The sequence below is a fragment of the Sarcophilus harrisii genome, chromosome 4 (assembly GCF_902635505.1).
Source record: "Sarcophilus harrisii chromosome 4, mSarHar1.11, whole genome shotgun sequence".
In the NCBI taxonomy this organism is placed as follows: Eukaryota; Metazoa; Chordata; class Mammalia; order Dasyuromorphia; family Dasyuridae; genus Sarcophilus; species Sarcophilus harrisii.
The window spans coordinates 380,688,109-380,710,795 of record NC_045429.1 but is presented as its reverse complement, the minus strand read 5'-3'; the positions used below and the strand labels follow the sequence as shown (position 1 = coordinate 380,710,795).

The 22,687-nt window shown below is 34.2% G+C and overlaps 1 protein-coding gene across 15 annotated transcripts in view; it reads left to right on the top strand.

Annotated features, from left to right (window-relative positions):
* Positions 1–22,687, top strand: part of CEP170 (centrosomal protein 170) — a 174,279-nt gene that overhangs the window by 16,159 nt on the left and 135,433 nt on the right. For all 15 annotated transcript variants that reach the window (XM_031968531.1, XM_031968532.1, XM_023502042.2 and 12 more), the window contains one exon: positions 14,951–15,096. In XM_031968531.1, coding sequence (XP_031824391.1) covers positions 14,992–15,096 — 105 coding nt within the window. In that variant the 5' untranslated portion in view covers positions 14,951–14,991. The remainder of the gene's footprint in view (positions 1–14,950; positions 15,097–22,687) is intronic.

Below are 22,687 nucleotides of genomic sequence, written 5' to 3'. Positions count from 1 at the left end.
ACTTAGCACATTTCTACATAATATATTTGACATACTATAATAATTCTTTTGGGGCACATCTGCTTGGAATAGAAGAGAGCTATTCAACCTTTAATAAAACTCTTTTTTTATTTGTTTAAGAAACTCTGCATTCAAAAGTACAGAAAGGGGGGCAGGTAGGTGGTGCAGTGGATAGAGCACCAGACCTGACGTCAGAAGGACCTGAGTTCAAATCTGGTTTCTCACACTTAACACTTCCTAGCTCTGTGATCCTGGGCAAGTCATTTCACCCCAATTGCCTCAGCCAAAAAAAAAAAAAAAAGTACAGAAGGCATAGATTTTATTAGTTATGTATGTGATATCCTATACCTACTTCTATTTCTAGTGTGTTGTACTTATATGCGTGTTTACTAGTACAATGAGGTTTCTTGTGTAACTAATGTAGATGGCAACATTTATGTCCATTTTGTAAGACTTGAAACAAATTTGATATTTTGTATTATCATAAAAAGTTTGTAGTTGAGGCTTGGCTTTTGTGGGATAAGAATGATACTAATATATGTTACCTGATATCGAGTCTTTCATAAGCATAACTCCTTTTTCTCAAAGGAAAGTAGTTTATTTTATGATCCACTTCATCATGTAACTTCCATGATCATATTATATTGAACCTACTTATGTAATATGAACTCTTTATTGCTAAATTGAGTAAAGAAATTCAATTACATTAATTTTGTATGTTTTCTTTTAAATGTCTTTTTGAAGTGAGAATGACTTAAAGGGAGAAGAGCTGATAAACAAATTAAAAAGCACATCTTGACAGCTGTATACAGTGGCTCAATAAATATACTTGGGCCTTGTAAGTCTAGCTTCAGAGAAATGATTTCTCTGGTTATCATAAATCCATTTTCCCCTATTCCCACAGCTCTCCATGCTTATAAACATTAGGAATAGAGTTTCTAAATGGCTACAGCTGTATCATTTAAGTACTATTAAAGTTAACGTTCTCCTATACTATATTCCAGTATAACATTGAGGTGACTTTTAAGTTCTCAAAGGCTTTGCCTAGTAAAGGACAATCTTTTCCTTTCTCTTCTCTTCTTTCCTTTGTTTTCTCTCTCCTCTCCTCTCCCCCCTCCTTTCCTCTCTTCTCTTCTCCTTTCCTCTCCCTCCTCCTCTCCTCTACCCTCCCCCACTCCCTCCTCTTCCCCCTTTCCCTCCTTTTCCCTCTCCTTCCCTCTCTCTCTCCCTCTCCCCGCCCTTCCCTTCTCTCATCCTCTCTGTCTTCCTCTCCCTCTCCTCCCCTCTCTCTTCCCCTCCCTCTCCTCCTCCCTCACCTTCTTTCTCTCCCTCTTCCTCTCCTCTCCTCTTCTTTTCTTTCTTGCTAAAGCAATTGTGGTTAAGTGACTTGCCCAGGATCACACAGCTAGGAAGTGTTAAGTGTCTGAGACCAGATTTGAATTCAGTCCTCCTGAATTCAGGGCTGGTGCTTTATCCACTGCTGCCCTTTCATTCTTTTTGAATATTTTCTTTAATGAGCTAATATTGTGTAAAAAAAAAAAATTTCTCTGTGATTTTTAAGCTAGTGTTACTTATAAAAGTATAGCCAAGTAACAGAAAAAGTGCAGCCCACATTCATTGCCAACAGCTCTAACACAGATTTAGGAAAAGCTCCAGTAGAGGTTCTGGTGGACAAGCCCAATAAAAAAAAAATCATAGTCCTTTTTCCAACTCAGAAGTGAGAGAGGGACTATGTGCCAAGTCAGTAATACCTTCCAAATCCAACATAGTTGGTGGAATCTGACAAGGGTGCCAATTCATAGATCTTTTACTGTCTACCCAGTTCTAGGTCTCAGATCCTAGCAGACTGAAGAGAGGGGACCAGTGCCTAAAATCATTTCTCCTTTGTGAGAAGTGATTCTGTGTCCTACATACTGGAACAAGTTCAGATGCATGTAGCAACTATATTGAGAAGAAGAATGGACTACTAGACCAATCTAAGTCTACTCTGGACTAATCAGGGCAGGAATTCAACATTAAAGGGAAATCAATTTTGGCAAATAATGACTTGAGACTAGCTACAATCTACTAGAACTTGCTGCTAGAACAAGTCCACAGACCTGTTGATCAGATACAAACACAGGTAACTTGCAGAGCTCAGAAGAAGAGAATCCAGTGATGATAGTCTTTAATTTGTATTAGAAGAAGGCTTGGATGTTCTTAGATTGAGCTTTCCCTGATAATTCTGTAATAGGATGATGGAACATTCAAGAAAAACAATAGCCAGGACCAGCCTAGACATTCCCTTTAGAAGAGTGAAGAGCCCAGACCTAATATAGACTGAAATCAGGAAGTTAACTGTGGAAGAATGAGTGAAGAATACTATAATGTTGACACAGACATTTACGACACAAGTCCCAAAGAGAATTACTCCAAAAACACAGCTTTAATTTTAACCAGTTTAGGCATAAGTTTAACTAGAATTCCTGGAAGACATGAAGCAAGACATGAACCAATTGTGAGGTAATATTGATTAAAAAATGCCTACTTAGAACAATGCCTGGTACAAGGTAGGTGCATATAAGTGCTTATTTCTTTCTCTTGATTTCTTTACTACATTTTTTCATTAATTTTCTTCTCTACCTATTCTATATTTTTATTCTTTAGCTCATGATCATTATATTTATTTTTTACTTAGTCTTTTTGTTTATCATCAAATGAAAACTTCTCAGGTACCTGTTTTTAGTTACCTCTTAGACAGTTCCTGTTTTATGACTTTTAAAATCTTGGTCCATTACCCCTTTTTTTCCCCTTGTGTCTCACTTTTAGAAGTATCACTTCCTATAGGCGATAAGAGAGAAAAGTTGCCTCAGGTTGAAATTGACCTGTGTGTCTGGTTATATGGTATATTTCTATACCTGCAGTTTCTGTGATCTTTTTTATTTTCATTAGCCATGAAATCTTTCTTGGTTTCTTGTATTTCTGGTTGCTGATTCCCCATCTCCCAGGGATACCTATGGAGGCACAGTATTTTCTAAAAGTTAGTGGTCTTCATGTACCAATTTCTGCAGATTGCATCCATTATAAAGTTCTCATATCTCATTTCAAAATGTATCTCTATTCCATTCTTCATTAAAACCTTATTTCTTCCCTTCCCTAGTTAAATGGAAATTTTCTCCTTTTATTCTTTTCTCACTTTCTTCAAGTCTTTGTTTCTAAGAGATTTCAGTTTATTTTTCTTCATGGCTTACCATTGACTTTATTGGGTTATATCAGTTTCCCTCTATCTTCTTGTTCTCCTCTCCCCCTTTAGTTTTCTGTAGTTTAGGTTTATATGTTCCCCACCCTTCCAACAACAATTGGTTCATCTGTAGTTAAGATTTAGACCATGGTATTTCAGGCTTGTTCCTTTACACTCATTTCTATTTAAATTCCACTTGCATGTTTCTTAAAGCATAATTTTAAGGAGGTCCTGTGTTATTTTTGTTATTGATTTTTTTTAAATTTCACAGGTGATTCTCTAATTTTTCTCTATTAGGATAATTTCTTTCATTATTCGTGTTTGCTTTGATAGTTGTATTTGATTCATGTTTTTGAGGAAATTTTATTAAACATCATCTTTTTTCAATGATAATTAGGTTTAGATTTGTAATGTGTGTCACCAAGGAGTTCTATTCTTCTTTAGAACATACTCTATTCACTTCTGCAGTTTCTGGTGGGTAAAGCATATGTTGAAATCTAGATTTGTGGTACCTAAATGAAATTAGGGTTTAGTTGAGTTCTAGTGGCAGGTTTGGGGTACAGGGAGTCAAGCAGAGCTCCCCTGCAACTCTCTTGGATTCAGCACAAGGATATGGTGGTAAATGAGATGTAGTAGCGGGGCAAGTCCCTAATAAAGGCATTTATTGGCCCGAGAGCTAGATTAATAAAAGAGGTTTATTATTGGGTTTGGAAGAAAAGAAATAGGTGAAGGTAGAGATAAGGAGAGCACAGGACAGAGGGTCCAGTGGACAGAGAGTCCTGACATGGGTAGCATGTTTGGGATCTCTGCAAAGAGAGGGTTCCCAGCGTGGCCCTTTTATAATAGGAGATTTAGCTAGAGGGGCTTTTTGGGTGTAGCCCCAAAGTTGGCTCAGATCTGGGTGGGGCTGGGACAGGCCGGGATCTTCTATTGGAATACAAAAGGACCAGGATTTGTAAGTCAAAGGATAATTACATTAACTAGGGGGGTTTGGGAATCAAAGACAGGAATCTTTCCCACATCAAGTAGACTTATGTTAATGTAGAATTTGTTGTTTTATCTATAGAATTATTGATTAATTATTATGTAATTGGAGTTTGCAACATAAGATTTTTTCTTGGGAGCACTCAGGATTCTTCAAGTTTATATTTTGTTTACTATATTCAGAAGTTTGGAGCAGTTTTCTTGTATTTTTTTTTTTTTTATTGCATTTTGGTGTTCAGGTTTTTTGACTTGTCTGTTCTTCCAGGAGATCCATTAATCCTTAGCTATTCCTATACATCCTATTTTTGAGACCAATAAATATATACAAATACAATGAAATAAATATAAATAAAATATATTTATAAAAAGAATAAGATACTTAGAACTTCCATCTCCCAATTTGGAGTCTTTTTCATGGCTGACTCTTAAGTTTTGGAATACTTTTTTTCCAACTTTTATCCTGTGAGCTTCCTTCAAGCCCCATCTAAAATTAGGAAGTTTTTCCTCAATCCCTCTTAATTCTAGTGTTTTTCTTCTATTGACTATTTCCAAATGTATCCTGTATATACCTTGTTTATACATAGTTGTATATTACTTTTTTTTGTATTCCTAATATTCAGCACAATGCTTGCCAGATGCTTAATAAATGTTCTTTGAGTGATTGTTTGACTATTTGCTTCTCTTCTATTTTTTCTGTTCATGAAAAAATATTTTGTTAAATATTTTAAACTATGTTAAAATTTTAAAATATTTCATTAAAAAAAATTTGAGTCTGGATTCTTTCCCACCACTTTCCTACCTTTTGAGAAGGCAAAATAGTATGATAGAACTAGATAGACATTTTTTTTCTCTGCCTCAGGTGATATCTTGGAGGAAAGCAATTGGCTACTAGTCCACTTCATTTCAAATCTTGTATGTTCATGCACAAGCTAACTCCCTTTAGCATTATCATAATCATTAAATAATAATAAAGGATTCGGTGTTTACAAAGAACTTTACAAAGATTCACTCCTATTATTCTCTTTAATAGCCCTGTTATGTAAGTGCTATTATTATTCTCATTTTATATACATCAGGAAACAGTGACTTAGCTTAAAGTTTCTGGCCCTAGAGTCTTACAATTAGTTAACAGGTGTCTTGAGGCTGGATTTTAAATTTATCTAATTCCAAGTGAGGAGAGAGTAATAAAGAATAGAAATCTACTGCTTATTGCCACTGAATTGAATGGGATGGGTAAGGAACTGTGAAGGAAGAAACAGGGCATGGAGTATGTAGCAGGGGTCCTCAAACTTTTAAAATAGGGGGCCAGTTCACTCTCCCTCAGACTGTTGGAGGGCCGGACTATAGTAAAAACAAAAACTTTGTTTGGTGGGCCTTTAAATAAAGAAACTTCATATCCCTGGGTGAGGGGGATAAACGTCCTCAGCTGCCGCATCTGGCCCATGGGCCATAGTTTGAGGACCCCTGCTAGCAGATACAAGGAAATTACCCAGTGGATCTCAGAGCACAAGGCCTTTAGGGATATATGGGTATAAATTGTTTTACATATTAAAAGAGGGATAATAAATAAGTGGCTCTTGGAATATCCTCACATCTTTAGGAATCTGAGAAAGGTTAAAATGATCAGAGCCTGATAGGTTTCTTTTTTTCTAGTTTAATGATTTTATGATTGTCACATAATAGTACTAAAACTAACCTAATAGAGATATTTAAGGTGAAGTATATATAAACACAGAAGAAGGAGTAGGAAGGTGGCATCTGATGAAGCTCATTTTTATCTGAATTATATAAAAGAAAATTGAATAGAAATATATTAAACTCAAAAGGATTATAGGAGAGGCCAGAGAAAGGGTCTCATGGGGAACTGGGAAAAGGGGTATCTTAAGTCAATGGGCGGAGAATAGAATGTAAATTGAAAATGAATTAAAAGGAAGGAAAGGAAAGTTAAAAAACTTGGAATCAGGGACAAGAAAAGGACAGAAACAGAGAGGAAAGAATCTATTTGATTTATTGAGTATCACTGGCAAGCAACTTTCTTTTGTGCTCTTATTTATAAAGTAATGGGAAAGAGGAAAAGGAAAAAAGAAAATAGAATAGAACATGAATCATTATAATTGAACATGAATGTGACACACAACACAGAAGAGTACAAAAATGGATTACATCTGACAATATAAGAGACATCCTTGAAACATATTTATATTGATTAAAATGAGGGTTTAGAACAAAATCTGTTATGCTTGAGCAAAGACAGCAAGCTGTGATTTTAGGAAAAAAAACTGAAAAAAAAAGAAAATAAAGAAATTAAATTATGATAATTTAATATGATAATGAATGAATCAGTATCAATACTTAATATAGTATATACAGCTAAGAGCATGCATTTAGATACTTAAGGGACAAGGTAAATAGGAAGGACTATAATAATAGAGGACTTCAGTGTACTATTTTACTAGACATAACTAAGCAACAAAAAAAGAAAGAATAAATTATATAAATAATATAAATAACCATATGATTTTTTATATCAATAGATGCTTAAAAGCCTTATTGACAAAATATAGCATTAATTTCTCTTAAAAACTCTAGAAATTATAATAATCAGTTAACTTTTCCTTAATGTATTAAATATGTATCTAAATATTCAATATATTTCTAAAAATATGTATCCTAATAATATCTATCTAGATTCCTATGTGATAAACATTTAAGACCTTTCCAGTAATTTCTGGGACAAAGGAAAAGTGCTGATTAGTAGTATCAGAAATTCTAGTTATAGCAATAAGACAAGAAAGAGAAATAAGGTAATAAATCTAGACATAAAGGAAACACAATGATCAAATTTTGCAAATTATAAATTACCTAAACAGTGCTGAAGGACCAACTAAAATAACTTCTAAAGAGTTGCATGAGATCAAATCCACATAAATTATCAATATCAATATTCCTATATATAGCCAAAAAAATTCTCAGGAAAAGCTAGAAATAGAGTCCAATAATTTTAAAACACTCTACAGTAATAAATACCAGAATAATTGGATAAACATTAATTGCCCATTGGATATATTGAGTCAATATAATAAAAATGACACCACTATCCAAAATTTAATCAGAGCTATCATTATCAATCATTAAAATAATGTTTTATTCAGTGGGGAAAAAAAAGTTCATATTGGGGAATAGGCAAGATTGTAAGACTAATAACAAAAAAGAGAAAGAGTGGAGTCTTATCAGTACCAAATTGCAAACTATATTACAAAATAATAATAATGAAAATAAGTTGGAATTTATTTGAAAAAATTGAGCAGTTAGTACAAAGTTAGGTATACAGTATTCAAAAGCAAAGAAGCCTAGAAAGAAACTTAAGTTATAAAAACCCAAAGACCTTATGTATTGGTAGTAGGACTCATTACAAAAACTTCTAGAAAACTGGAATGGTAATCTTGGAAAAATAAATTTTTGATTAATACCTTACTCCATATTCCAAAATATGTTGTAAATGGACATGACCTCTAAAATTCATCATAAACAAATTAGAGGAACAAGGAAGCAATTACCCTTAAGATTTTTGGAAAGAAAGCTCTTTCATGATATGCAACATAGGATCACATTTGAAAAGTGAACAATTTTGATTATATAAAATTTTATATTTAGTATAAACAAAGGAAGAAATTCAGGTTATCTATAACCACAAAAAAGATGCTTAATCTTTTAATTCTTTTAATGCTCATCACCTGGAGATTATATTGGAGCTGCTTGCACTGGACACTGCCCTTCTGTTGGGTTAAAAAGCCTGTATTCTCCCCAGTTGTAATCCCTTTTTCCCATCTGATGCTTCTCTGCTGATTGATCATATCAGAGTATTGAACTTCTAAAGACTCTCAGGTGTAACCTTCGCTGCCATCATGCCCCATCTGTTTTTTGTTTGAGGTCTTGTTGCTGGGCCCCGCCTCTCATTTTCCTGGGTCAATCTACATTCTGAGGCCCAATGGAAACCCTTGTTGCATTTTGGACATGGGGTTTTGGGTCTTAATCTCCCATTCTGCTCCCTCACTTTATCTCATGAGTTTTCAGATTTCCTACTTTACCACACTGAAAGCATTAAGAATCTCTCTGGAAGTCCCTTGCCATGAGGGAACCTGTCTTCCCATGTTCTGTATCATAACCTGGTATAAAAGGCATTTGTGCCCATTGTGGCACAGTGTCTTATGAGCTCCTCTAAAGGAGCATCTTTGTGTAGTCCCCATATAATTCTTATGCAAACCTCATTAGCATTTTCTCTAGCAAGTTGTTTGATCATTATTCCTGTTGCAGCATTTTTACCAATGGTTCTGGTGACAGTTGTCTGCAGACGTCCCACAAAATCAGCAAAAGGTTCATTTGGATCTTGCTCTATTTTCGTGAAGGCTTCCCCCTGATCTTTTGCTAGGAGGGTGCCCCATTCTTTGATAGCAGCAGCAGCAATTTGCTCATATGCTATCAAAGGGTAATTAATCCATGTTGAAGTGTCTGCATACTGATCGACCTTTACCTGTTAGTTGGTCAAAGGTGATTGGAGTATTAACTTATTGCGTTGGACTTATATTCTACAGAGTTCACTATACTCCGAAAGCCACAAGTTTTGTCCAGGTTCTAAATATGTCCTTGCTATAGATTTCCAATCACTAGGAGTTAAGATTTCTTAAGCCATAATTCTCTAACATAATTCTCTAGTACCATCTTGGCATAAGATGATATAGCCCCATAAAGAGTGCAACCCTTTTTCAAATCCTTAATTATTTCCAGATCAAAAGGAGTGTATCTTCTCCTGAAGATTCAAATTCTTCAATCACAGGGTATGGTTCTACTAAATCAGATAATGTCCTTTTTTTTTTTTTTTTTTTTTTTGCTTTAACTAGTGCCTTTTGTAATCTTGTCATAGGCTGCTTCAAAGGGGGTACTGATTGTGTCACTGCCCCTCCTCCTCTATTAACCTATGGAGGGTTAATTGAGGGGGGAGGGTCATGAGATGGAGAATGCCGTAATGGCTCCTAAGGTGAAGCACCACACTCCTTAATTTCATCAGAATTGTACTTAATTCCATTCCTATCTGATTCCTCATTCTTTTCACCTAGTTTGTCACTATCTTCCCCCTCCTGTTCTTTCTTCTTTTTTCTTCTTCTTATATAATTCTGTAAAGCCAATTGTTTTAAGTTATATGTATAGAATGTTTCTTTAGGAATTAAATCAGGACCATTATCATGGTAATATTCACTTAATTGCTCTCCTAATTTCCACTCCTCTGGATCTAATTCTTTTTCCTTAGAGAACCAAGAAGATGTGTATTGCAATGTTTCTAACTGTTCATTGATCTGCTCCCAAGTTACAATCAAACCTTGTTTTTTTTTTTTAATTTTTTTTATTTTTTATCAGTTTAACTAAGCTTTCGATACACTTTTCTTGAGGTGGAAAAAAAGGCTGTTTTCTAAATCTTTGTCCCATTTCAGCTGAAACACTACTTTAACCCTTAACAAAGTTTCCTTCTGGTTTATTTTTGTACTTACCCTAATTTCTGGGTCATGAAGACTTTTCCACTGAACTGAGGATCCAGTCGGTCTGGATTGCTAATTGTAAATCCTTAGTCACATGTTTAGAGGACAAAATGTAGTATTCTTGTTGGTTTTCTGGAGGTCTTGGAGCAGCCTTGTTTTCAGTAGCGTAATCATCATGAGAATAGCCAGGGATAAAGTCCAAATTCTTTATTATCTTCTTGCCTGAGGCTCTGCCCCCTTCCGACAGGCCTTGCTATCAGTGCAGAAGGACCACCACCATGGTGGTGTGAGATGGCTTGAATGTCTCTGGGTTGTTCTGAGTCTGAACCAGTCCCTCCCAAAGTACAGGAAGAAGGAGAGCCACCAGGAGGCTGATGAAGATGGAATGAATCTCAAGTCCAGTCCTTGCTGGCTGTTATATATACTCTATTATAATTATATTATCATAGGTGTGAATCTTGTGGAACTATATTAAGTACTAAGTACATGTACAGAACTAGAAAACTATTAATCCCCATGCTAAAACTACATAACCATTGTCTTATTAATTCCACTGAGTTAGCACCTTATAAGAATCCTTGTTTCAAATACAGAGTTCTGGCCCATAACACTAAAGATGTTTTTATATTTGTCATGCTAAGGAAAAAAAAAATGAGATCAAAAAGGAAAAGAAAAAAGAAAACTACAAGAAAGGGGGAAAACAAACAAGCAACAACAAAAAAGAGTGAAAATACTGTGTTGTAATCCACATTCAATCTTTTCTTATTGCTAAAGCCAACATTTATCATTGTTGTTATTTGTTCATTCTTGAAGAAGACCGTGACATCAGGAAGGTGATGCCATGACATGCACCTGAATTAGGATTTAAGTGAGGGAGGGCTATGCAAGGTCACCTGCCTCACTTTCTCCTCCATAGCTAGCTATCTGGGTGAAGTGGCCAGATAAAGTTCAAGAAGACTGGAAATGGTCCTGGATTAGAATGGGAAACCTTGGTCTTTTTAAGCTGAGGTCTTCAAGGAGTCTCAGTTTTACTGAGGTCAAACTCATTCATTTATTAAGGCTAAGTACCAATTGAGGCACAGAATCTCCTCCTTCACTTAGTCTCAAAAACATCTAGATAAATAAATGAATGAATGAATGAATCTGGGAAGGGAAGACCCTCAGGGTTTCTGACCAAAGCAGAAATGACTGCTTTTTTACATTCAATCTGAGTCAATCAATATCCAAACAAAACTAAATAGGTCTTGGCCTAGGATTTCTTAGTGGTCAATTAGAATCGTATTGGATTTGTTTTAAGATTCGATCCTTAAGGGGCAGCTAGATGGCACAGTGTGCCAGCCCTGAAGTCAGGAGGACCTGAGTTCAAATGTGGTCTCAGACACTTAACAGTTTCTAGCTGTGTGACCCTGGGCAAATCACTTAACCCAAATTGCCTCAGGGAAGGAAAAAAAAAAAAAAAAAGCCCTGACCACAGAGAGCTCCTATGGCAGCAGGGAAGATCAGAATAGAAATTTAGAGGAGAAAAGCAATCAAAAGCCTCAAAGGGGGGGAATATGAATTGGCCTCAAGCCAATTAAAGAACTCTAAAAGGATTTTAAATATCAGAGAAGTAGAAGAGAAATGGGAGAAAGAAATGAGAGTTATACAGGAGAATTATGGGAAAAACCTCAACAATTTGGAAAAAAACAAAAATTGACTGAAAAAAACAACTCTATAAAAATAATTTGGCAAAATGGGGAAGGGGGCAATATACTGAAGAAAATAATTCCTTAAGAAATTATCCATATGGAAAAGGAGGTAAAAAACATTTAACCAAAGAAAATAATTTATTAAAAATTAGAATTGGATAATTAGAAGTAAATGATACTTCAAGAGTCAATCAAAAAATGTTTTCTCATACTAAGCTCTGAATTTTCCTTATAAAGTACTCCCATTTCTTTTCCAGTTTTTTTACTCAAGATTTCCAATTTTTTACTCTAGAATAATTGTCATTTATAGTTTTTAAATGTTTCCTTCATTTTTTTAAGACATTTTGATTGATCTTATAACCAGACTGTTTTTCTTTGAGACTCTGCTTGTAGGTATGTGTTCTTGACAATGTCTTTTCTGTGTTTGTCTTGTGCATACCTGACTTCATAATATTCCTTTATCATGGCTGTCTCATCCTTCCCCCTTTATTTCCTGAGTTGGGACTTTGTGTTTTGGCCTGACTCTATGAGTTTCTGGAGCAATTGCCAGTGTTATTATATTTGGTCCTATCTTCTCTTGGATCCTGCTGTTATGAATCGAATGCTGTGTTAAAGTTCTAAGGTGACTCAAGCCAGCCACCTGCATACTTTTGGTTTACCCTTCAATGGTCTGATTTAGGAGGAATTCTAATTATCTTCTTGGCTTGAGCTTTAGAAGCACCAGACTTTGGTTTGGGACTGGCAACATAATTGTATATTTTCTTTCCAGTTGAATTCCAAGACTGAACCCAACTACTATTAGCTAATTGAAATCTCTGTAAGTTTGAAGAGATAGCAATACATATTCAACTTTGATCCTGATTACTTAACTACATGCCCATAACCAAGTTTGTGTGTTGAATCCACAGTTGCCTCTTGCTTCCATTTTTATTGCTTTCCCCTTAGCTTCAAGCTTTCAAGGATTACTCTTGTCCATGCTGGATTCCGACTTAGGACAGAAGTCAGACTGACACATGTGCATGCTCATATCCTTGCTTCTTGATGCAGGATGGACATAGCTTTCTTGGGTACAACTTGTTAACCATGCTTAGCATCCTTTGTATGAGACTTTTTCCCTCTGAAACAGCCTTTCTGCAAACTGTATTAAAGCTTTGTGTCCATAGTGACAGTTTTCATAGAATCCATAGTGTAATTCTTACAGACTCCACTGTCTTCTGGACATCTTTTTTTTGTGTAATTTTTATGTGGATCTTCTTTGTCATTGCTTTATCTAGGATCCTATTCAAATATTTAGTTGGGTATATATTGGACAGCTGAACTTTTTTCATGAACAATTTTTTATGTGTTTTTATGTCTTCTTAATTGAACTTACATATGAATAAATACAGAAATAATATAAAAATGCAATTTGAAATTTTACTTTATGGTGTGCATATTGGCAATGATGAATCAACAAAATTGAGAATATTCAATGTCAAAGGGGTTATATATTCATATGCACACACTAATACTTTATTGGAGACACTGAATTGGTCCATTATGTGGTACAGTTTGAAATTGTGCAAGAAAAGTGACTAAATGGGAATATAGTTTGATCCAGAAATCTAGCCTTTGAACGTATATCCTAAGGAAGTCAAGACCTAAAAGTTTTAGTGCAGTTTAAAAGCTATGATAGTGTTAAAGCTACTAACATTTATAGTTTTAAGCTAACATTTAAAAGTTTTAATAATTTAAAACTGGACTACGACTTTGAGAAGTTCTTCTTATAACAAAATATTCAGAATAGCACTTTTTAAAGTAGGACAGATCTAGAAACAAAATTGATACCTATAGGGTAGTCTTAAAAAGCCAAGGTATAGGAATGTAATAGAATATTGTTGTGTAGCACAATATGAGGTATTCTGAAAAGCCTGGAAAGAATTGTATAGAAGGATACATAGTAAAAAAGAAGTTTAAAAAAAATAGTGACTATAACAGCAAAAATAAAAAGATTCCTAAAAAGAAGTTGACCTCTTAGTAATTGAACAATCAGTGGTGACCCCAGAGATCAGATAATTAAATATACATCTCCTTATGGTAGATTAATGGGAGACTATCAGGACAGAATATTTCCTCCATTGTCCATTGCAATTATTGCTTAAATTTAGCTTTGAATACTGAGGTTAACATGTTTTTTTTGTTTTGTTTTTTTTTTCAGATTGTTTTAGTTGATTCAGAACCTGTGATTTCATTGTTATAAAGGGAGTTCACAGTGTAGAAACGTTCTCCTTATACAGTTATGTCAAGCTTTCCCAGTTTACAATGCTTCAGTGTCACTCTGTATAATAAATAGTTAAATATTTTGTTTTGGGGACATTGGTTGGTTGGTTGTTGTCCTTTATTCTCGAAGAGGACCAAAATGAGATCGCTTTATTAGAGTTGGTTTACAGTGTGCTCATCTATGGCTGATTAGACTAATATGAGCTTAGAATCCTCTGCCACAGGTCAGATATGTGATCATTTGGGATGGCTTCTCTGACTTAGCCCATAACTTTTTTTTTTTTCTGAACTAATTCAATGACTTTTTTCTTAATATTCAGACATTCACATCATAAAATATATTTAAATTGGCTTTTTCTCTTGTGAAATTTGTCATGATTCTGCAGTAATATTCTTGAGTTATGCATATCAGATGTATTGAGAATTGCTCACAGTCCAATATGACAGAAAAGACAGATGGAAAGCTATAAAGCAGCTGTAGTAAGGACTTTACTGAATTGAGAGAAGTAGAATTTCTCACAGATTGTCACTAACAAATTACATAGTTTGAGAGTTAGGGTCATAAATTAGTCATAGATTATTTGTGCTTTTCTTAACTTTAGTAACTTATTAATATTTATATTAAATCAATTCTTTGTTATATGTAATGTTTAATATTCAGTAGAATGATATTTTGTTAAATTTTGCCATTTCATGATATTTTGTTATTTGGCAAAATTTAAATGGAATTTAATATTTTCATGGAAAATGAATTGAGGAATCTGGGCTTTATCTATGAAAAGACTAGGTGCCCTTGTTGCATTCACCAATCCTTTACTAAGTAAGCAGAATTTAATTTGTATTTTTAAACTATTTCAAATGAGTCACTTTTTTTGGATAAAATGTTTTCATTACCTTTATATGTAGTGAGATTTTTTGATGTCTATATGATATAAATATTGCATTAGTATTAATGCACACATGACAGTTATAAATAATTGAGTTATATAAAAAGCTTTTCCTTGTGTCAGGTATTTATTAGTTGAATGCCTACCTTTTTTTTAGTGTCTTATTTTAAAAATTAAATTTCTAATGAAATCTTTTGGTTTATTTGACTAATATTAATCCAGTAGCTGGTTTCAGTTCCATTGGAAAAAATTCATTTAAAGAAGCACACATAATACTGAGTAGTACTTATTTGAATTCTATTATATGACTACTCAGTGTTTTTTGAGTAAGGACTATAGCTAAAAATATCTGAATGTGTTTTTCTTTGCTTCTCTTTGCAGGATGACGTAGTCTTGCCAGAGACTTAGAAGCTGAGCAGAAAATGAGCTTAACATCTTGGTTTTTGGTGAGCAGTGGAGGCACCCGCCACAGGCTGCCACGAGAAATGATTTTTGTTGGAAGAGATGACTGTGAACTAATGTTGCAGGTAATTGCATTAGCCTTCATTCCATATGGGTCTACTTAAAGTTTGGAAGTTTTATACAAGATTGTTCTATACTCATTTTGAGAGCTATAGTGCTTTCAAGAAGCTACTTTTAATTTTTTAAGAAGGCATCCAATTAGTGTTTTTTTTTTAAGCTTTAAAACTTTAGAATTAGAACTTTTGGAACACCCAAAGGATATAGAAGAATGTATATACACATATTCAAATATACATATATACCCATATGTTTTTTAGCTTTGGCTGCTGAGTTTTAAGTAAATTCCTTTTAGTTCTACTCATCATCATACTTGAAACATTCGGTTCTGATACTGCTGAGGAAAGTGAGTATTGAATAAGAAAGAATATGTTTCTTTTTTAAGTAGAATAAGCTAAATCAGATTTTTAATAGTAGGAAGCATCATTTTGGAATAAGGTGACAATTCCAAAGTAACATTTTGAAATTAAGAGAGCACTAAGTTAAAAATTGAATTCTAATTTTTTTCTTTTTTGTTAACTCATTTTGTTTCTAGGTGAGGGTAAAAGGACATTAAAAAAAAAAAAAAAACTATGTATGATGGTTTAATTGCTGCATTTAGTGCTTTTCGTTAAGGTGCTTCCCAGTAGCATAATGAAGAAAGCTTTTGCTGAAATTGCTTTGAGAATAATCATAGATTAAGATGTCTTAAATCTTTGAAGTATCTTTCAGAAGTAATCTTGGAAGTATCTGAGTATAACTGTGGTTAAGATATTTAGCCCTAAATGAACTGCAAATCTTTTTTTTTTTTTTTTTTTTTTTTTTCCTGAAGCAATAGGAGTGAAGTGACTTGCCCAGCTAGGAAGTGTTAAGTGTCTTGAGTCTAGATTTGGACTCAGGTCCTCCTGATTTCAGGGCTGGTGCTCTATCCACTACACCACCTAGCTGCCCCTAAATCCACATTTTTTCTTTTTTTTTCTTTTTTTAATTTATTTATTTTTTTTATTTAATAGCTTTTAATTTACAGGTTATATGCATGGGTAACTTTACAGCATTAACAATTGCCAAACCTCTTGTTCCAATTTTTCACCTCTTACCCCCCCCCCCCCCCCTCTCCCCTAGATGGCAGGATGACCAGTAGATGTTAAATACATTAAAATATAAATTAGATACACAATAAATATACATGACCAAAACGTTATTTTGCTGTACAAAAAGAATCAGACTTTGAAATATTGTACAATTAGCTTGTGAAGGAAATCAAAAATACAGGTGGGCATAGATATAGGGATTGGGAATTCAATGTAATGGTTTTTAGTCATATCCCAGAGTTCTTTCTCGGGCGTAGCTGGTTCAGTTCATTACTGCTCCATTGGAAATGATTTGGTTGATCTTGTTGCTGAGGATGGCCAGGTCCATCAGAACTGGTCATCATATAATATTGTTGTTGAAGTATATAATGATCTCCTGGTCCTGCTCATTTCACTCAGCATCAGTTCGTGTAAGTCTCTCCAGGCCTTTCTGAAATCATCCTGTTGGTCATTTCTTACAGAACAGTAATATTCCATAGTATTCATATACCACAATTTATTCAGCCATTCTCCAACTGATGGACATCCAATCAGTTTCCAGTTTCTGGCCACTACAAAAAGGGCTGCCACAAACATTCGTGCACATACAGGTCCTTTTCCAAATCCACATTTTTTCAATAGGTTTTTCAACTTTACTGTGTTAAATTATAATGACCTGCAGAATATTAAAGATGAAAGGGATCTCATTAATTAGTCATTTAAAAAAAATTAATATACATTGCTTTATAAATCATTTTGGGAGAGAAAAATTAGAGCAAAAGGGAAAAGCCATGGGGGAAAAAAAAACAGAAAAGGAGAAGTGAACGTAGCATGTATTGATTTATATTCAATCTGCATAGTTCTTTTTCTGGATGCAGATGGCATTTTCTGACCAAAATATTGGGATTGCCTTGGATCATTGAACTACTGAGAAAAACCAAGCCTTTCATAGTTGATCATTGCACATTCTTGCTGTTACTGTGTAGAGTGTATTCCTAGTTCTGCTTATGCCATTCAGCATCAGTTTGTGTAAATCTTTCCAGGCCTTTCTAAAACTCAGACAGTTTATCATTTTTTATAGAACAATAATATTCCATTATCTTCATGTAACACAGCTTATTCAGCCATTCCCCAATTGATGGGTATCTACTCATTTTCCAATTCTTTGCTACCACAATAAGAGCTGCTGCAAACATTTTTGTACATATGGGACCTTTTCCCTCTTTATGATTACCTTGGAATACAGATCCAGTGGTGGCACTGCTGGGTCAAAGGCTATGCAGAGTTTGCCTTGGAGCGAGCATAGTTGTAAATGGTTCTCCAGAATGGTTGGATCATTTCATAACTATACCAACAATGTATTAGTGCGCCAGTTTTCCCACATCCATTCCAGCATTTATCATTATCTTGTCACCTTAGCCAATCTGAAAAGTGTGAGATGGTACTTCAGAGTTGTTTTAATTTGTATTTTTTAAATTTTATTAAAGCTTTTTATTTACAAAACATATGCATGGGTAATTTTTAAAAATTGACCTTTGCAAAACCTCTGTTTCAAATTTTCCCCTCCTTTCCCCCACCCTCTCCCCTAGTTAGCAAGTAGCCCAATACATGTTAAATATGTTAAAATATTCAATATATGAACACACAATTATACAAGTATCTTGCTGCAAAATAAAAAATTGGATCACGAAGAAAAAAATTGAGAAAGAAAACAAAATGCAAGCAAACAACAGAAAGAGTGAGAATGCTATATTATGAGCCACACTCATTTCCCGCAGTCCTCTCTGGGTGTGGATGGCTCTCTTCATCACTGAACAATTGGAATTGGTTTGAATCATTCATTGTTGAAGAGAGTCATATCCATCAGAATTGATCATCTTATAGTCTTCTTGTTTGCCATGTATAATGATCTCATGGTTCTGCTCATTTCACTTATCATCAGTTCATGTTAGTCTTTCCAGGCCTCTCTGAAATCATTCTGTTAGTTGTTTCTTACAGAACAATAATATTCCCTAACATTCATATACCATATTTTATTCAACCATTCTCTAATTGAGGGGCATGCATTCAGTTTCCAGTTTCTTACCACTACAAAAAGGGCTGCCACAAACATTTTTGCACATATTGGTCCCTTATCCTCCTTTAATATCTCTTTGGGATATAAGCCCAGTAGTAACACTGCTGGGTCAAAGGGTATGCACAGTTTGATAAGTTTTTGAGCATACTTCCAAATTGCTCTCCAGAATGGCTGGCATCCATTCACAGTTCCACCAATTTATCAGTGTCCCAGTTTTCCCTCATCTCCTCCAACATTCATCATCTTTTCATACATTCATATCTTTTCCTGTCATCTTAGCCAATCTGAAAGGTGTGTAAGTTGTATCTCAGAGTTGTCTTTTGCATTCTTCTGATCAATAGTGATTTAGAGTACCTTTTCATATGACTAGAAATAGTTTCATTTTCTTCATCTGAAAATTGTCTGTTAATATCCTTTGACCATTTATCAATTAGAGAATGGCTTGAACTATTACAAATTTGAATCGGTTCTCTATATATTTTAGAAATGATGTCTTTATCAGAACCTTTGAATGTAAAAATGTTTTCTCACTTTATTGCTTCCCTTCTAATGTTGTCTGCATTCATTTTGTTTGTACAAAAACTTTTTTTTAACTTAATATATTCAAAATTATCTATTTTGTGATCAATAATGATCTCTAGTTCTTCTTTGGTCACAAATTCCTTCCTCCTTCACAGATTTGAGAGGTAAACTATCCTATGTTATTCTTTATGTCTAGATCATGAATCCATTTCGATCTTGGTGTGTACGGTGTTATGTGTGGGTGAATGCCTAGTTTCTGCCATATTAGTTTCTAATTTTCCCAGCAGTTTTTGTAAAATAGTGGATTCTTATCCTAAAAGCTGGAGTCTTTGGGTTTGTCAAACATTAGATTACTATAATCATTGACTTTTGTCCTATGAACCTAACCTATTCCACTGATCAACTAGTCTATTTCTTAGCCAGTACCAAAAGGTTTTGATGACCACTGCTGTATATAATATAACAACAATAATATATAGTTTATAACATAATATAATGTATTATAGTATAAAGTATATAATATACTATATGCTACATATAGTATATTATATATATAATGTTTATATATTACATAAAACATATGTATTCCATATAACAGTATATAATATAATATAATATGTAGTATAGTATATGATATATATATATAGTATAAATATATAATAATTAATATAGTTTTAGATCTGGTACAGCTAGACCACTTTCATTTGTTGTTGTTGTTGTTGTTTTTCATTAATTCCCTTGAAATTCTTGACCTATTCTTCCAGATGAATTTTGTTGTTATTTTTTTCTATGTTAGTAAAATAGTTTCTTGGGAATTTGATTGGTATAGCACTAAATAAATAGATTAATTTAGGTAGTATTGTCATCTTTATTATATTCGCTTGACCTATCCAAGATCACTTGGAATTTTTTCAGTTGTTTAGATTTGACTATTTGTGTGGAAAGTGTTTTGTAGTTTTGCTTTAGTTCCTACTTTACTTTGGCAGTTAGATTCCCAAATATTTTGTATTATCAACAGTTATTTTAAATGGAATTTCTCTTTGTATTGCTTGCTGTTGGATTTTGTTAGTGTATAACTAGTCATGTTTTTTATATAGCTTTTTATTTACAAATATATGCATAGGTAATTTTTCAGCATTGACAGTTGCAAATCCTGTTGTTCCAACTTTTTCTCTTCTTCCCCCCACCCCTTCCCCCAGATGGCAGGTTGGCCAACACATGTTAAATATGTTAAAATATAAATTAAATACAATATATGTATACATGTCAAAACAGTTGTTTTGCTGTATAAAAAGAGTCGGATTTGGAAATAGTGTACAATTATCCTGTGAAGGAAATCAAAAATGCATAACTAGTCATTCTTAAGGTACAAATAGGAATCACTATGCCACATCACTGAGAAATAATAACCAGTCCTTACCTTGATGACTAGGGATAGGGAATCTCTTACTTCCCAGGAGATCCCATTCTAATTTTAGATAGTTTTAGATAGTTGGAAATGTTTTGATATTGTTGAAGGAGCATTGACTTTTTACTCAAAGAATCCAAATTCTGATTCTAGCTCTTCTTCTTACTGGTTGACTTTAGGTAAATTCACTTTTCTGGGCCTCAGTTTTTGCAACAATAAGGGATTTAGATTAAATAATTTTGAGGCCAGCTTGGTACAGAGTGCTGGATTTAGAATAAGATAACCTGAGTTCACATTCTGCTGCTGCTGCTGTTTACTTGGACATATTATTTAATCTCTCTCTGGGCTTAATTTTTTTATCTGGAAAATGAAGGGACTGTTTTGGAATTTGAGCTTGAATTCAAGATTTCTTAAATCTTGGGTTCTATTAACATGTTTGCTTAAAATTTTGATAGCTGTAATTTACAATAATTGGTTTTGTAATGCTATACATTGAAAAGCATTATTCCAAAAAGAGTGCCATATGTTTCACTAGAGTATCCAAGAAGTACATGACACAAAATATGTTAACCCCAAATCAGACATTATCAAGCAATAGTCTGTAAAGTATAGCATCCACAGAAGTAAATATCATATACTCCAGTTTTTGAGGGAAGAGAACAGTAGAACTCTCACCTGTCAAGTCCTAAATGCTATACATTACTTAATGTACCCTCAGATGACATTGGTTCTTCTGGTGGCAATTTACATATTGAGTTTGAAATCCACTAAAACTAAATCCACTTCAGATCAATTGCTTTCTTTTCCTATTTTCACCTGAATTGAATTTTTTTTTAAGCTTAAATGGAAGATTAGATTTTTTTCACTGTTACCTGTCAAAATCTTTTTTCAATCTGACCCATCATCACCTGTGATAACTATCTTTTCCATTTTTTAGTCATCTGCAAATTTTATAAGCCGCCTAGCCATCCTTTTGTTGAAATCATTAGTAAAATCACTAAGTAATTCAGGGCATGCACCAGTCCTGAGAGTTTTTATTTGGAGAATCAGGTTAAACTGATATTGAACAATTATTACCTACGCTTTACTATCTTTTCATACTTGGAATGGATCTCAGAAATAGTCATCTAGGCTAACCATGCCAAAAAGAAAAAGAGGAGTGATGTGTGGGATAGAATTGTGGAATATGGAGTTAGATGACCTTAATTTGAGGCTTGTGTCAGCTGATACTAACTTTAAATTTGGACAGGTCATTTTTAACCTCTTTAGACATCAGTGATCTTCATCATTTGTAACATGAGGAGTTTGGATTAGACTTTTGCTAAGGTTTCTTACAACTCTGTCCAGTAGAGAAAGGAAGATGTGACCCAAGATCCTCTGAGGATCTTGTTATCTAACTGAGCAAGTTATCTAACCATTCTGTGCCTCCTTCCTCAGCTGTAAAGTGAGGATAATAACAGCCTCTGCTTCTCATTAGGGTTGAGGAGAAAAAGAGGTAATTCATGTAAAGAACTAGGTACACTCTACCATGCTGCATAAATACTGTTATTTTTGTTGTTATTATTCAGAAGAAGAATCCCCTCTAAAATAACTTGAATAAGTCCTCATCTAGTCTACTATGCAGAAAGATTCTGGGAAGATGGTAGAATAGATCAGAGAATACCAAGCTCTCCAGATCTACCACAACCAGATAAAAATTGTGCCTTAGAGCAAATGTAGAACAATTAAAAACAATAAAGAGTCAAAGCATAATAATAATTCTACTGAGACAATCAGAGAAGACCTGAAGAAAAATGCCAAGATGGAGATTTGACCCTTGAAATATAAACTCATCTGGGCTTATATTGCTGAATCTGCTAGTACCAAGCCTTGGGACTAAGTGGGTTGGATAGGAACTTTTGACTTCTCAGACAGTATGGGGAGTTGGGGAAGATTGAGGGAATTTCAGCTATTAAGAAATTCAGGCCCATCTGTGCTGCCAAATTAAAGATCGAGGGCAAGAAAGAACCAGCACAACACTGAGTGCTGAAGCAATGAGGCAGAGATGCTGCTGTCTGTGGGCACTTAGAAGAAGGCAGAGTTCCTGATGGTTCATCAGGAGAGAACTGAAGGAAGACTTGAGGCTAGAGGCACTATCCCTGTCCCCTAGAACTGGAGGTGATTACAGTAACATGCTCTTATTTAAAAAGGTGGGGGGGCAAAGAATAAAGAACCAACCATAGAAAATTACTATGGGAATAAGGAAGACCAGGGTTCATCTTCAAGGTTCATCTCTTCTACCAAATGTTAAATGGTCCACCTGCCCCAAAAGAATTGATAGAAGAACTCAAAAAAGAATTTAAAAATCAAATAAGAGAGATTGAGGAAAAACTTAAAAAAAAAAAAAAAAAAAAAAAAACTCCAAGGAAGATAAGATAACGAAAAGAAAGTCAATCAGTTAGAAAAGGAAATCCAGAATCTTTTTTTATTTTTTTATTTAATAGCCTTTTATTTACAGGATATATGCATGGGTAACTTTACAGCATTAACAATTGCCAAACCTC